General features: G+C 40.4%; 1 protein-coding gene across 1 annotated transcript in view; it reads right to left on the bottom strand.

Moving 5' to 3' along the window:
- cusr (Copper-only SOD repeat protein) overlaps window positions 1–16,686 on the bottom strand; it is a 62,344-nt gene that overhangs the window by 3,623 nt on the left and 42,035 nt on the right. Inside the window, exons 13-16 of the mRNA XM_061880499.1 lie at window positions 15,473–15,559; window positions 13,973–14,105; window positions 8,383–8,497; window positions 5,628–5,752 (exon numbers count right to left, since the gene is read on the bottom strand). Coding sequence (XP_061736483.1) covers window positions 5,628–5,752; window positions 8,383–8,497; window positions 13,973–14,105; window positions 15,473–15,559 — 460 coding nt within the window. The remainder of the gene's footprint in view (window positions 1–5,627; window positions 5,753–8,382; window positions 8,498–13,972; window positions 14,106–15,472; window positions 15,560–16,686) is intronic.

Raw genomic sequence — 16,686 nt, 5'->3', positions numbered from 1 at the left:
CTCAATAGGCATTGATTGATTGATTGATTGAAACTTGTATTAGTAGATTGCACAGTACAGTACATATTCCGTACAATTGACCACTAAATGGTAACACCCCAATAAGTTTTTCAGCGTTAATCAATTACTTAATAAATGACCAAGTCGAGGTGATCTACCTCATATGTACATATACATACACACACATATCATATACATATATACATACATTTATATATACAGTATATAATATATATTTATTTATTTTGCCGTTTTTGTTGACATGTTAAAGGTGTTTTAATGAATATACATGCATGTTTAACACATAAATTCCTATCTTTCATGAAGACAAGAATATAAGTTGGTGTATTACCTGATTCTGATGACTTGCATTTTAGTGCTGATAACGTCCACTTTTTCAAATGGAGGAGGAAAAAGTTCCTCCTTTCCGTCTAATACCACATGAAAGTCGTTGGTTTTTTGGCATCTTCTTTGTCCAGCTTCCATATTCGTTTTTATACACTTTACAAGAAATACATTGGCGGCAAACTCCGTAGCTTGCTAGCTTGTTTGCACTGGCTTTCGAAGACTCTTATTTTGTTAGCGCAGGCGCGATGGAGCGGCGCTTTTATTGTGAAGACAGGAACTGTGCGATCAGTCTTTAGGCTTTTGACGGGAAGTACGGTAGAAATAAAAAGTGTCTTTTTTCCTTTACACTTTAGATTGATTGATTGAAACTTTTATTAGTAAATTGCACAGTACAGTACATATTCCGTACAATTGACCACTAAATGGTAAAACCCCAATACGTTTTTCAACTTGTTTACGTTGGGTCATGTGACCGCCTGGCTCTGTTTGATTGGTCCAACGTCACCAGTGACTGCATGTGATTGGTGAAACGCAGGCATGTGCAGATCCTACTTTGAAGCTCTGTCATAAACCGAAACAAACATTAACAGATCGATAAAAAAAAAAAAAGTAACGAGTAGCGAGCTGAATGTAGATAAATGGAGCGGAGTAAAAGTTGCGTTTCTTCTGTATAAATATACTCAAGTAAAAGTAAAAGTATGTTGCATAAAAACTACTCGTAGAAGTACAATTTATCCCAAAAGTTACTCAAGTGAATGTAACGGAGTAAATGTAGCGCGTTACTACCCACCTCTGCACACAATAGTCGTTTAAGATCCCTTCCCCCCAACGCGACCTAGTACGCATGCGTGGAAAATGCACATGTGATAATCACCTCCAGTGTGGCTCTGTGTGCAACTTCTTAAAATAAATGTAACTTATCTGAACAATATCCAGTGTTGTGGTATTTCGATCAACTGGAATCCAGTGTGCTGTGGGGCCCTATTGTAGTGAATCACATCTAAGACATCATAAATTAATCAGCTCTTTAATGGACATGAGGAAGTAAACAATGTGATGAAGAACATTTTCCATCAATCAATCTAGGGATCTAGATATCCGGTCGGGACACTCCTCACTCTTTTGCCTTCACCTTCATTGTTCATTCCTTTTTGGGGACTTTATATACTTTGGACCTAGACGTTGAGTCCGCGACATACATGGCGGACAATAACTGATACGGTCTACTTTGCCAGTCCAAAAGCAATCGCTGTTTTCCGTAGTTTTCCCTCGACAGCTAGGTAATACAAAGCACGCACAACCTTTTTTTTTATCACATCCTCCTTCGACAAATGGACAAAGTTTTTCGGTAAGTAGAATCACAGCTGACCTGGACATTGGAAAGTTCTCTTGCCGTCTTGAAAAGTGTTGTATCCCAAATAGCTGCAATCGCTTTCTCTTAAGGTATTCATGTTGGATTTCCACAAGCGTCCGTACAGACAGAGGGCATTTCTGGTTGACTCGCCTTCATATTTCCGGTGGTTAGCTCAGAGTTACGAGATCGCTTTATTATGAAGCTGGCTGTTCTTTCTGACGTCACTTCCTGTGTGGGCCGCGGTCTTTTTGGCGTCACTTCCTCTCCGAACTCGGTTTGTAAACGATCAATGTGTCACTTCATTTCTGTTAGTTTTTCGTGTTTTTGTATTTACTTCCTGTTCAGTGCTCTTATTTTGTTGTATTTCCTGTTTTATTCACGGAGCACTGTTTTTCTCTTTTCGTTGATTGGCAGCGGTTCACACCTGCTGTCAATCACACTAGTGTCTATTTATGTTTCACTCGAGCACTCCTCAGTGCTCGATGATAATATTATGTTGAGAACGTTTATCTGCACGACTGCTTTATGTTTGCTTTTGTTATTTTCTTATGAGTATTAAATATTCTTACCTTCACTCTACTCTCCTGGATTCTTGCATACTCGGGGACACACAACTGCAGCCATGCGACATCCCAACACAATGAGTCCATACAAAGCTAACAGCCGGAGATTCAAGAAATACACGGCGCACTTACCTGTGTAAAAAACTATCCAAGGAGGGGGAACTTAAACGATGGTTTAGTGTGGCTGACACGGTGGTTGGGCTAAATAATTAGTCGTTTAAGGAAATATCCGGCTTAATGTAGACAGGGTCCGAGAGAAGCAACTATCAATTTTCAGTCATGTTGTTGCTATAATATAGTATACATCAGGGGTCACAAGCTCAATTTACTTGGGGGGGCCACTGGATGCAGAAACTGGGTGAGGCTGGGCTGCAAGAAAAGATTTCTTAAAAAAAAAATCTAACATATACTTTTTAATGAATTCACCTTCTCTGAATAGCTTTCCTGCCCTAGCAACATACTTGCCAACTCTCGCTATCTTTCCGGGAAACACCCTGTATATCAGTGCCCCTCCCGACAATCTCCCGGGACTATCATTCTCCCAGTTTTCAACCGGACATCGATATTAAGGGCGTACCATAATGTCACTGCCTTTAGTGCCCTCTACAACCTCCCGTCCTCATCCGCTTTTCCATCATACAAACAGTGTGCCGGCCCAGTCACATACTGTATGAGGCTTCTGCAGACCCACGGTTATTGCCGCAAGGCATACTTGATCAACAGCCATACAGGTCCCACTGAGGGTGGCCGTATAAACAACTTTATCACTGTTACAAATATGTTCCACACTGTGAACCCACACCAAACATGATTGACAAACACATTTTGGGAGAACATTGGCACCGTAACACAACATAGACACAACAGAACAAATACCCATAATCAAATGCAGCCCTAACTCTTACAGGCTACAATAGGGGGCTAAGGTTGGGAGGGCGGGGGTGTATATTGTAGCCCGGAAAAGTAAGAGCTGCATGGGATTCTGGGTATTTGTTCTGTTGTGTTTATGTTTTGTTATGGTGCGTATGTTCTCCCAAAATGTGTTTGTCATTCTTGTTTGGTGTGGGGTCACAGTGTGGCGCATATTTGTAACAGTGTTAAAGTCACACTGAGGGTGGCCGTATAAACAACTTTATCAATGTAACAAATATGTTCCACACTGTGAACCCACACCAAACATGATTGACAAACACATTTCGGGATAACATTGGCACCGTAACACAACATAAACACAACAGAACAAATACCCATAATCAAATGCAACCCTAACTATTACAGGCTACAATAGGGGGTAAGGTTGGGAGGGCGGGGGTGTATATTGTAGCCCGGAAGAGTAAGAGCTGCATGGGATTCTGGGTATTTGTTCTGTTGTGTTTATGTTGTGTTATGGTGCGTATGTTCTCCCAAAATGTGTTTGTCGATCTTGTTTGGTGTGAGGTCACAGTGTGGCGCATATTTGTAACAGTGTTAAAGTTGTTTACACGGCAATCCTCTGTGTGACCTGTCTGGCTTTTGAAGAAGTATGTGTATCAGTCGTGTACAGAAGCCTATTACATCATGTGGCAGGGCTGGCACGCTGTTTGTACAGGCTGAAGAGGATATCAAGGGCATTGCTTCCACGGTGCTCCCTTAATGTTGTTGTTTGGGGGAAATTCGGGTGAATGATTACCTCTGGAGGGGCACTGAAATTTGGGAGTCTCCCGGAAAAATTGAGGGTATACAAGTATGACGCTGTAAAGCCCCATTTATATAAAACTTGCGGGCCGCACCAACATTACATTTTCATATCAAGGTACGGGCCGTAAAATAACGTCTCGCGGATTAATTTGTCGTGTGTTTGAGACCCCCGGTATACATGTAATAACATCAGACATTAGTAGCTAACCTTTGCCAAATCTCTACCATTAGTTGACAACAAACATAATCAGTTAAAAAGTTAAGTTAAAGTACCGATGATTGTCACACACACACACACACGAGGTGTGGCAAAATTATTCTCTGCATTTGACCTATTACCCTTGATCACCTCCAGGGAGATGAGGAGAGCAGCGAGCAGCAGCGGTGGCCACACCCGGGAATCATTTTTGGTGATTTAACCCCCAATTCCTACCAATGATGCTGAGTGCCAAGCAAGGAGGTAATGGGTCCCGTTTTTATAGTCTTTTGTGTGACTCGGCCGGGGTTTGAACTCACAGTCTACCAATCTCAGGGCAGACACTCTAACCACTAGGCCACTGAGTGTTACCTAAGGTGCAGTTTAAATGCCCAAAGCCCTATTCGGACTTTATCAATGAATTCTCAGAGTTCGTTGCTGATCTAGTGACACACGCCGATAATATAATCATAATGGGGGACTTTAATATCCATCTGAATACCCCATCGGACCCACCGTGCGTAGCGCTCCAGAATATAATTGATAGCTGTGGTCTCACACAAATAATAAATGAACCCACGCATCGCAACGGTAATACGATAGACCTAGTGCTTGTCAGGGGTATCACCGTTTCCAAAGTTATGATACTCCCGTATACTAAAGTATTGTCCGATCATTACTTTATAAAATTCGAGGTTCAGACGCATGTTCGGCAAACTAATAATAATAATAACTGCTGTAGCAGCCGCAACATTAATACGGCCACAACGACAACTCTTGCTGACCTACTGCCCTCGGTAATGGCACCATTCCCAAAGTATGTGGGCTCTATTGATAACCTCACTAACAACTTTAACGACGTCCTGCGCAAAACCATTGATAACATAGCACCGCTAAAGTTAAAAAAGGCTCCAAAAAAGCGTACCCCGTGGTTTACAGAAGAAATTAGAGCTGAGAAATTATTATGTAGAAAGCTGGAACGCAAATGGCGCACGACTAAACTTGAGGTGCACCATCAAGCATGGCGTGATGGTTTAATAACTTATAAACGCATGCTTACCTTAGCTAAAGCTAAATATTACTCAAATCTCATCCACCGTAATAAAAACGATCCTAAATTTTTTTTTTAGTACGGTAGCGTCGCTAACCCAACAAGGGACTCCTTTATGGATTGAACTTTCACAGTATCATGTTAGAGCCGCTCGACATCCATTGCTTTCCTCCTCTCCAAGGTTCTCATAGTCATCATTGTCACCGACGTCCCACTGGGTGTGAATTTTTCCTTGCCCTTATGTGGGCCTACCGAGGATTTCGTAGTGGTTTGTGCAGCCCTTTGAGACACTAGTGATTTAGGGCTATATAAGTAAACATTGATTGATTGATTGATTGAAGAAAGTGGGATTTAATGCTTTGAACACTTTCGAAAGTTAACACCCTTTAGGTAGCCGCTTGAATAAATATGATTGCGTGAATTTGGCTTAATGCATACCTGATATCATATAGGTGACTTGTTGGCACGTTTCATTATTTACAGGTACGGGAGAGTTGGCCAGAATGGTCACTCTTTGTATGTCCATCTCCAGTATTTCAGCAACCCTCCTCCGAAAGTCATATCTGGGGGGGAAAAAAGATTAGAAAACCTTGTGAGCGATGAGCAAGTGACTAGTATTGAATAAAATGTCATTTTTCATAGCAATTTCGAACACTTTTGTTTGCACTTAATTTGTGAATACATAAATAAATGAGTAAGTAAATACATATCAAATGCATAAAATACAATAATAAAGTTCACATAAATGAATAAGTCGTGATTTACATGATGAGATAAATACGATTGTCTTATTTTTCAATAAGGTTCAAAATTTTATCAGGATTCTTCGTTCTTGTACTTTGAGTTTGAACACTTTCTTAAATGGGATCTGACAGGTACTTTATTTGACTTCTTAGCTTGATTCATTTTACACTTTAATTACACATGCTGATGCACTAAAGGTCTTAAATGTTGTATGTGTTTACAAATGTATTGAAATTATTATTTCTCTAAGGTTATATTCCTTGTATTTTGCCAGGAATAATTGTTGTACATATTTGGGTAGCAGGGTATAGTTTGCCTTGTATATTATATCTTAGCGTTTTGCAAATGAACCAAATTAATTTTAATGTTTTTCGTTCAATAAATGAAGGTTTTGAATGCTCACAATAGCCAACTTTATGTATTATTGCAACTGAACCTTATCGTAACACAGTTTGTGAATGAAGTGTACTTTTGTGTTTATATCTCTGTATTGAAAATGATTACAACTGTACAGCACTTTTATTTTATTTTTTACACTAAAGGTACTCAAAGTGCTTTGATACTGTTACCACATTCACCTAATGATGACGCCGCATCAGGAGCAACTTGGGGTTTTATAGTTTTATCATCTATTATTACACCCACAAATTGTCATGTCTTTTTGATCATGTTCTGTTTAGTTATGTTCTGTTTTGTTTTTGACTCCATTAGTTCCTGTTTTGGCGCACCCTGGTTTGTTTTAGTTTCCATGACAACCATTAGTTTCACCTGGCTCACTTGTTTGGACTCACGCAACTGACAATAATCACAGCACTATTTAAGCCTGTAGTTGCCAGGCAGTCAACCTGGCGACATCATCATCTACACACCCTTGTTCCATGTTGATGATCCGTGCTCTTTTCTCGTTCCCCGCAAGTTTTGTTATTCATGCCATAGTTTGCAAGTTTTGTTTTATGTCCATAGTTTATGTTGTAGTAATAGTTTTGTTTCATAGCCAAGTTTTTGTACCTCCTCTGAGAAGCGCCTTTTGTTTGTTCCTTTTTTTGAGTTAAGATTAAAATATGTCATTAACCTCACCTCGTGTCCGGTCCAGTCGCTTTGCACCACGGGAAAACAAACCACACCATAGTCCAAGCCATGACAACAATTATGTTTTATTTACTCTTTCAGTGTCTACTCCCTCTATTTGTATTCAAGTTTGACTTTCTCTTCTGCTGTTACCAATTTGTTATGACCTGTTTGTTGTTTGTATGGGTTTTGGGGTGTTTTTTTTTTTTTTTTGGTTCACTTCCTGTCTTGCACTCTTATTTTCTCCACTTCCTGTTCTGTTTGTGTTTCCTACTATAGCTTCACACCTGCTGCTTAGCACTGCCTTCATTCACCCGGGGGAGATTAGTGACAATGTGTTTCACTTCCTGCTTTGACTATTTAAACTAGTTTTACGTCCATGTCGGTGTGGGCCCATTGTATTGTAATACAATGACGGTAGGCATTATGCTCCTGGGATTAAACGCCTCACCATTTCTCCTCCAAACATATAGCAGGGTATTGTGGCCGAACAACAAAATTTTTGTTTCATTTGACACCACATGGACAAAGATTAGACCTTCTTGAGGAAAGTTCTGTGGTCAGATGAAGCAAAAATTGAGCTGTTTGGCCACAATGTCCATCTTTTAATCCCAGGGACACTATGCCTACCGTCAAGCATGGTGGTGGTAGCATTATGCTCTGGGCTTATTTTGCTGGCAATGGAACTGGTGCTTTACAGAGCATAAATGGGACAATAAAATCATCAGCCTGGAGGTTGGGTCTTGGGCGCAGTTGGGTGTTCCAACAGGACAATGACCCCAAACACTCTCAATCTTAATCACAATCTTAATTTCCCTTTGGGGATGATACATTTATTTTTGATTCTGATTCTGATATGAAAATATTGGATTTATTAATGATCTTATTTGGCGGAAATTAATGTCTTGCAGTCATGTCCGTTCCGAATTAAATGTGATAAACCAGGGATGACTCGAAATCATGGCAAATCTCGTTCGGAATTGTTAGGAACAAGGTGTTTGCAAATATCTCGGCATCGCCTCCTTGGTTTGAAGTCACATTTTTGGCATTTATGGGGATTGGAAATACACAAAAGAAGAACGGGCAGGCAAGAAAAGTGAGTTTTGCTTTGCATAACTAAGCCTCCTTTAAAACTAAAACTTCCAATGACTTTAAAGAGAACTGGGAAAGTAAAATATCAGCATTACATTTAAATCAAAACAAATGAATTAGTGTCGTAAGAAATGTAAACCGAACCATTTCTAATTAGTTATCAGTGGTGCTCCTCCTAGGCTGAGGCAAAGCCATAATATTCCAATAAAGTGCAGAGGAAATCTTAATTCAGCGTAATTCTGATGTATCGTGTGTGAGACGTTCCATGCATTCTACTTTCTACACTCACCGGCTGAAATTTGCTACTCTGGAAAAGGTCTGGTCCGCCGAGGGAGATAATGGGTTGATGATTGCACATGCGATGATGTCATCACCATCCCTCAGCACCATGGCTCTGTGGACCACTGTGACAAAAAGCAACACAGACCCCACCCATTATTGAAAGGTATACATTTAGGTCATTCAATTACACAGTTTACCCTTTTTCTGTATGAGTGTGTGAGAGTTCATAGACTCGTAAAAAAAAAAAAATCCTAGTACTTTGTTGATTCCTTCAGGAAAATTAAATAATTGTAATAAATAATAAATGAATTAATAACTGACAAAAAAAAAACAAGAACCCTTATAAATGAAGAATAATCATAATTTCATCCACTTATTTGTAGCCTTAAGCCAACAGAGTAGATATAAACTGTGCCCTGACATATTTTATAAACAAACAGTGTAACACAAACCTGGGATTTTTCAAAACCGGAATGGAATCTATCTGGTTGAACAGCTACTTCATACCCATGGTAGTCCTTTTATTGTCTAATTGCGCACTAAAGCATTAACGGGAGACACCTTGTTTGAAATGCACTTTGGTCCCACATCCACTAAGAATTCAAGGTTAAATTTCCCTTTCAGTTTTTAACGTTATCATGTAATGAAACAGAAAAAAGATATATATATACAGTATATACAGTATATATGTATGGATATGTATACACTAAACCGAAAGCTACTTCTTGGGTACTGATTAATGCGAAGGGCTACCAGTTTGATATACACTTAAATAAAATTGCAAGAAATAGCCAAAATGCTCAATTTACCTTTACATCTATGTTATTATTAATAATTAATGATATTTATTTTTGTAGATACACTGATCATCTTAATAATTCCTCACAATAAATATATATTTTTGATGACATGTTTTAAATAGGTTAAAATCCAATCTGCCCTTTGTTAGAATATATAACAAATTGGACCAAGCTATATTTCTAACAAAGACAAATCATTATTTGTTCTAGATTTTCCAGAACAAAAATGTTAAAATAAATTTAAAAGACTTTGAAATAAGTTTAAATTTGATTCTACAGATTTTCTAAATTTGCCAGAATATTTTTTTTTTATTTTAATCATAAATTTGAAGAAATATTTCACAAATATTCTTTGTCCAAAAAACAGAAGCTAAAATGAATAATTAAATTAAAATGTATTTATTATTCTTTACAATAAAAAAAATATATATATATATATGTACTTGAACATTGATTTAAATTGTCAGGAAAGAAGAGGAAGGAATTTAAAAGGTAAAAAAGTGTTAGAAAATGCTAAAATAATTTCCAAGGTTGTATTTTTTGTCTAAAATTGTCTTTCTGAAAGTTATAAGAAGCAAAGTAAAAAAATGAGTGAAGACCAAGTCCTTAAAATATTTTCTTGGATTTTCAAATTCTATTTGAGTTTTGTCTCTCTTAGAATTAAAAATGTCGAGCAAAGCGAGACCAGCTTGCTAGTAAATAAATACAATTTAAAAAATAGAAGCAGCTCACTGGTAAGTGATGCTATTTGAGCTATTTTTAGAACAGGCTAGCGGGTGACTCATCTGGTCCTTACGGGCTACCTGGTGCCCGCCGTCAAATTTCTTTTAACCCAATGCCGCCCCAGAATCAAAATGTTTGGGGACCCCTGGTCTAAATTGTGAATTATATTTATATAGCGCTTTTCTCTAATGACTCAAAGCGCTTTACATAGTGAAACCCAATATCTAAGTTACATTTAAACCAGTGTGGGTGGCACTGGGAGCAGGTGGGTAAAGTGTCTTGCCCAAGGACACAACGGCAGTGACTAGAATGGCGGAAGCGGGAATTGAACCTGCAACCCTCAAGTTGCTGGCATGGCCACTCTACCAACCGAGCTATACCGCCCCTTTTAAATCATTTTCTTTGTATTTAAACATAAATTAAATGGTACATATAATCAATACATCTATATGTTAATTTTAAATGTTGAATTGTTTTATTTATTCATTTATTTCGGGCAACGACATACAAAAAAAAGTACAAGGTAGACAACACATAATATTATAAAATTAATATAATTCAAAAAGTACGGTATGTAAGCCTGATGATCCAGTTTTGCCTCAAAGGGAGTTGGAAGAAGATCAATTATTTAATCCCACCTCCAGTCCTTCATTCAATGATTATTACATTGAGTTTCAATGTAACTTTGTTTAAGGATTATAATACAAATGTTGTATCATGGTGGCATTACCGCAGCTAACAACAATTGTTACACTGGGACGATATAGCTCGGTTGGTAGAGTGGCCGTGCCAGCAACTTGAGGGTTCCAGGTTCGATCCCCGCCTCTGCCATCCTAGACACTGCCGTTGTGTCCTTGGGCAAGACACTTTACCCACCTTGCTCCCAGCGCCACCCACACTGGTTTAAATGTAACATAGATATTGGGTTTCACTATGTAAAGCACTTTGAGTCACGAGAGAAAAGCGCTATATAAATATAATTCACTTCACTTCCCTTCACACTGTTGGAAGAATAAACATACCAACAATGGTAAGGGACAACATAGCAATAAGGGTGAGCACATGTGAACACTTTGAGGCAGAGTACAACGGCAAGTCAATTTAAAGACCCTCATCTCTATATTTGAACAAGATACGATGTTTGTAAAATAGTTTGAAAAAACGATTAATAGTTTGACATTGCTTGTGTTTTAAGTCCAGTTCGTTCCACAGTTGTAGTCCGCATACAGAAAATTAAAGGCCTACTGAAAGGAGATTTTCTTATTTAAACGGGGATAGCAGGTCCATTCTATGTGTCATACTTGATCATTTCGAGATATTGCCATATTTTTGCTAAGGATTTAGTAGAGAACATCCACGATAAAGTTGGCAACTTTTGGTCGCTGATAGAAAAGCCTTGCCTGTACCGGAAGTAGCAGACGCGTGACGTCATGAGTTGCATGGCTCCACACATATTCACATTGTTTTTAATGGGAGGCACCAGCAGTAAGAGCTTTTCGGACCGAGAAAACGACAATTTCCCCATTAATTTGAGCGAGGATGAAAGGCGATTGCATTGGCATGGATTCAGATGTTTTTAGACATATTTACTACGGTCTAGCTCCATCCTATCTTGCCGATTGTATTGTACCATATGTCCCGGCAAGAAATCTGCGTTCAAAAGACTCCGGCTTATTAGTGATTCCTAGAGCCCAAAAAAAGTCTGCGGGCTATAGAGCGTTTTCCGTTCGGGCTCCAGTACTCTGGAATGCCCTCCCGGTAACAGTTTGAGATGCTACCTCAGTAGAAGCATTTAAGTCTCACCTTAAAACTCATCTGTATACTCTAGCCTTTAAATAGACCTCCTTCTTAGACCAGTTGATCTGCCGCTTCTTTTCTTTCTCCTATGTCCCCCCCTCCCTTGTGGAGGGGGTCCGGTCCGATGACCATGGATGAAGTACTGGCTGTCCAGAGTCGAGACCCAGGATGGACATCTCGCCTGTATCGATTGGGGACATCTCTACACTGCTGATCCGCCTCCGCTTGAGATGGTCTCCTGTGGACGGGACTCTCGCTGCTGTCTTGGATCCGCTTTGGACTGAACTCTCGCGGCTGTGTTGGAGCCACTATGGATTGAACTTTCACAGTATCATTTTAGACCCGCTCGACATCCATTGCTTTCGGTCCCCTAGAGGGGGGGGGGTTGCCCACATCGGAGGTCCTCTCCAAGGTTTCTCATAGTCAGCATTGTCACTGGCGTCCCACTGGATGTGAATTCTCCCTGCCCACTGGGTGTGAGTTTTCCTTGCCCTTTTGTGGGTTCTTCCGAGGATGTCGTAGTCGTAATGATTTGTGCAGTCCTTTGAGACATTTGTGATTTGGGGCTATATAAATAAACATTGATTGATTGATTGATTGATAATTCTGGGAAATCCCTAATCTTTCTATTGTGTTGCTAGTGATTTAGTGAGTTTATCAGTACCTGATCGTCGGAGGGGTGTGTCCACGGGTGTCTTGACGTGAGTGTCTGAGGGAAGTCGACGGCAGCTGGTAATATCTCCGGTAAGAGCCGACTTTTTACCACAATTTTCTCCCCGAAAACTGCTGGTTGACATGTTCGCTTGACCGCTATGATACATGGTAAAAGTTTCACCCCCGGGAATTTTAAACAAGGAATCACCTTGTGTTTGTGTGGCTAAAGGCTACAGCTTCCCACCTCCATCTTTCTACTTTGACTTCTCCATTATTGATTGAACAAATTGCAAAAGATTCTGCAACACGGACGTCCAAAATACTTTGTAATTATGCGGTTAAAGCAGACGACTTTTAGCCGCGAGTCGTGCAGCGCTAATATTTCTTTACAGTCCGTGACGTCACGCGCCACGTTTTCAACAATAAACTCGGCGGGAAATTTAAAATTGCAATTTAGTAAACTAAACCGGCCGTATTGGCATGTGTTGCAATGTTAATATTTCATCAATCAATCAATCAATCAATCAATGTTTATTCATATAGCCCCAAATCACAAATGTCTCAAAGGACTGCACAAATCATTACGATTACAACATCCTCGGAAGAACCCACAAAAGGGCAAGGAAAACTCACACCCAGTGGGCAGGGAGAATTCACATCCAGTGGGACGCCAGTGACAATGCTGACTATGAGAAACCTTGGAGAGGACCTCAGATGTGGGCAACCCCCCCCCCCTCTAGGGGACCGAAAGCAATGGATGTCGAGCGGGTCTAACATGATACTGTGAAAGTTCAATCCATAGTGGCTCCAACACAGCCGCGAGAGTTCAGTTCAAGCGGATCCAAGACAGCAGCGAGAGTCCTGTCCACAGGAAACCATCTCAAGCGGAGGCGGATCAGCAGCATAGAGATGTCCCCAACCGATACACAGGCGAGCGGTCCATCCTGGGTCCCGACGAGCGGTCCATCCTGGGTCTCGACTCTGGACAGCCAGTACTTCATCCATGGTTATATACCAATGTTTTCATCATTGATATATAAACTATCAGACTGCGTGGTCGGTAGTAGTGGGTTTCATTAGGACTTTAAATAATTGTAATAAATAATAAATGAATTATTAACTGGCGAAAAACCAAGAACTCTTATAAATGGAGAATAATTATAATTTCAGTCGGTTATTTGTAGCCCTAAGCTAACGGAGTAGATATAAACTGTGCCTTGACATATTGTATAAACAAACTGTGTAACACAAACCTGTGATTTTCCAAAACCGGAATGAAGTGAAGTGAAGTGAATTATGTTTATAAAGCGCTTTTCTCTAATGACTCAAAGCGCTTTACATAGTGAAACCCAATATCTAAGTTACATTTAAACCAGTGTGGGTGGCACTGGGAGCAGGTGGGTAAAGTGTCTTGCCCAAGGACACAACGGCAGTGACTAGGATGCAACCCTCAAGTTGGTGGTACAGCCAAATTATCAACAGGAGATGCCTTGTTTGAACTGCACTTTGGTCCGACATCCACCGAGGATTCAAGGTGAAATTTCCGTTTCAGTTTTTAACGTTATCATGTCATCAAACAGAAAGAAGAATTTTATACAACGACTGCAAGGACAGTGTGGTCACCTGTGTTATCCCCAGCGAGTTCAATAATACTGTCAGTGTAGAGTTCTCTCTGGGTGAGGCTGACTGGGCCGTGTCTTGCAGATACTCCCCCCACCACGCAACCAAGAGGGTAGTCGAGAGAACAGCTGGAATTCTGCAGAGAGAATCATAGACAATTAAAAAATAAATAAATAAATAAATAAAAATTGCATCACAGTTCCATCCATCCATCCATCTTCTTCCGCTTATCCTAAGCAGGGAAACCCAGAGTTCCCTCTCCCCAGCCACTTCGTCTAGCTCTTCCCGGGGGATCCCGAGGCGTTCCCAGGCCAGCCGGGAGACATAGTCTTCCCAACGTGTCCTGGGTCTTCCCCGTGGCCTCCTACCGGTTGGACGTGCCCTAAACACCTCCCTAGGGAGGCATTCGGGTGGCATCCTGACCAGATGCCCGAACCACCTCATCTGGCTCCTCTCGATGTGAAGGAGCAGCGGCTTTACTTTGAGTTCCTCCCGGATAGCAGAGCTTCTCACCCTATCTCTAAGGGAGAGCCCCGCCACGCGGCGGAGGAAACTCATTTCGGCCGCTTGTACCCGTGATCTTATCCTTTCGGTCATGACCCAAAGCTCATGACCATAGATGAGGATGGGAACGTAGATCGACCAGTAAATTGAGAGCTTTGCCTTCCGGCTCAGCTCCTTCTTCACCACAACGGATCGGTACAACGTCCGCATTACTGAAGACGCCGCACCGATCCGCCTGTCGATCTCACGATCCACTCTTCCCCCACTCGTGAACAAGACTCCTAGGTACTTGAACTCCTCCACTTGGGGCAGGGTCTCCTCCCCAACCCGGAGATGGCATTCCACCCTTTTCCGGGCGAGAACCATGGACTCGGACTTGGAGGTGCTGATTCTCATTCCGGTCGCTTCACACTCGGCTGCGAACCGATCCAGTGAGAGCTGAAGATCCCGGTCAGATGAAGCCATCAGGACCACACCATCTGCAAAAAGCAGAGACCTAATCCTGCGGTCACCAAACCGGAACCCTTCAACACCTTGACTGCGCCTAGAAATTCTGTCCATAAAAGTTATGAACAGAATCGGTGACAAAGGACAGCCTTGGCGGAGTCCAACCCTCACTGGAAATGTGTTCGACTTACTGCCGGCAATGCGGACCAAGCTCTGGCACTGATCATACAGGGAACGGACCGCCACAATAAGACAGTCCAATACCCCATACTCTCTGAGCACTCCCCACAGGACTTCCCGAGGGACACGGTCGAATGCCTTCTCCAAGTCCACGAAGCACATGTAGACTGGTTGGGCAAACTCCCATGCACCCTCAGGAACCCTGCGGAGAGTATAGAGCTGGTCCACAGTTCCACGACCAGGACCAGCATCACAGTTAATCTTTTTTATCCTGTCAATCCCACAAAATGGTAATATCCTGGCAATATATATAGGCAGTCATGAAAAAAAAAAAATATATATATATATATTGTCCAAGCTTTTTAGCCTCACCTGTGATGTCATTCTGAAGGGATCAAAAACGGCATCAGGACACTGGTTGTTATCGCTGATACTGTTGGTTGATATGGTGAGCGTCGCCTGCAAATATAGAGAGCCGAAAAGCATATTATGTATCGTCTTCATTTAATTAATGTTTTTTTTTCTTTTTTTTATGTATTAATTTGACAGGGACAGCACAATTAAACATGGCGACCCATAAGTGACCGACGTCCAAGTACGTAAGACTTCTAGCCACAGACTTATTTGCAGCCGCAGTATTCATGGATTCAACAAAAGCATTTGACACAATTAATCATGATATTTTAATTAAAAAACTAGAACGTTATGGCATCAGATGTTTGGTCTTGAGCTGGGTAAGAAGTTATTTAACCAACAGGAAGCAATATGTGAAGATGGGTGAAAATAGTTCAACACGATTGGATATATCTTGTGGTGTACCCCAGGGATCAATACTGGGACCAAGATTGTTCAATCTTTATATAAACGATATTTGCAAAGTTACAAAAGACTTGAAGTTAGTTTTATTTGCAGACGACACAACTGCTTTCTGTTCAGGAGAGAACACACAGAAGATAATACAAATAATAACGGAAGAAATGAATAAATTTAAAAAATGGTGTGATAAAAACAGGCTATCCTTGAATCTCAGTAAAACTAAAATAATGCTATTTGGTAACAGTAGAAAAGAGCATCAGACACAAATAAAAATTGATGGAATAGATATCGAAAGGGTAAAAGAAACCAGATTTTTGGGAGTATTAATAGATGATAAAATGAACTGGAAATCTCATATACAAAAAATAAGGTGGCAAAAAATATTTCAATAATGAATAAAGCAAAATACGTCCTGGGCCAAAAATCACTTTATATTTTCTACTGCTCGCTAGTGTTACCATATCTGAGTTATTGTGCAGAAATATGAGGAAACAACTACAAATGTGCGCTACATTCGTTAACTGTGCTACAAAAAAGATCGATTAGAATAATACACAATGTTGGATATAGAGAACATACAAACCCTTTATTTATTGAGTCAAAAATATTAAAGCTCGATGACTTGATAAAATTCCAAACAGCTAAATTGATGTACAAAGTAAATTATAACCTGCTACCAAAGAATGTACAACAATTCTTCTCAACTAAAGAGGAGAAATATAACCTTAGAGGAAAATGTAATTTAAAACATTTGTATGCACGTACAACAC

This window comes from Nerophis ophidion, linkage group LG20, assembly GCF_033978795.1.
Source record: "Nerophis ophidion isolate RoL-2023_Sa linkage group LG20, RoL_Noph_v1.0, whole genome shotgun sequence".
NCBI classification, from domain to species: Eukaryota; Metazoa; Chordata; class Actinopteri; order Syngnathiformes; family Syngnathidae; genus Nerophis; species Nerophis ophidion.
The sequence above is the reverse complement of the archived record's forward strand: the minus strand, read 5'-3'. Positions and strand labels throughout refer to the sequence as shown.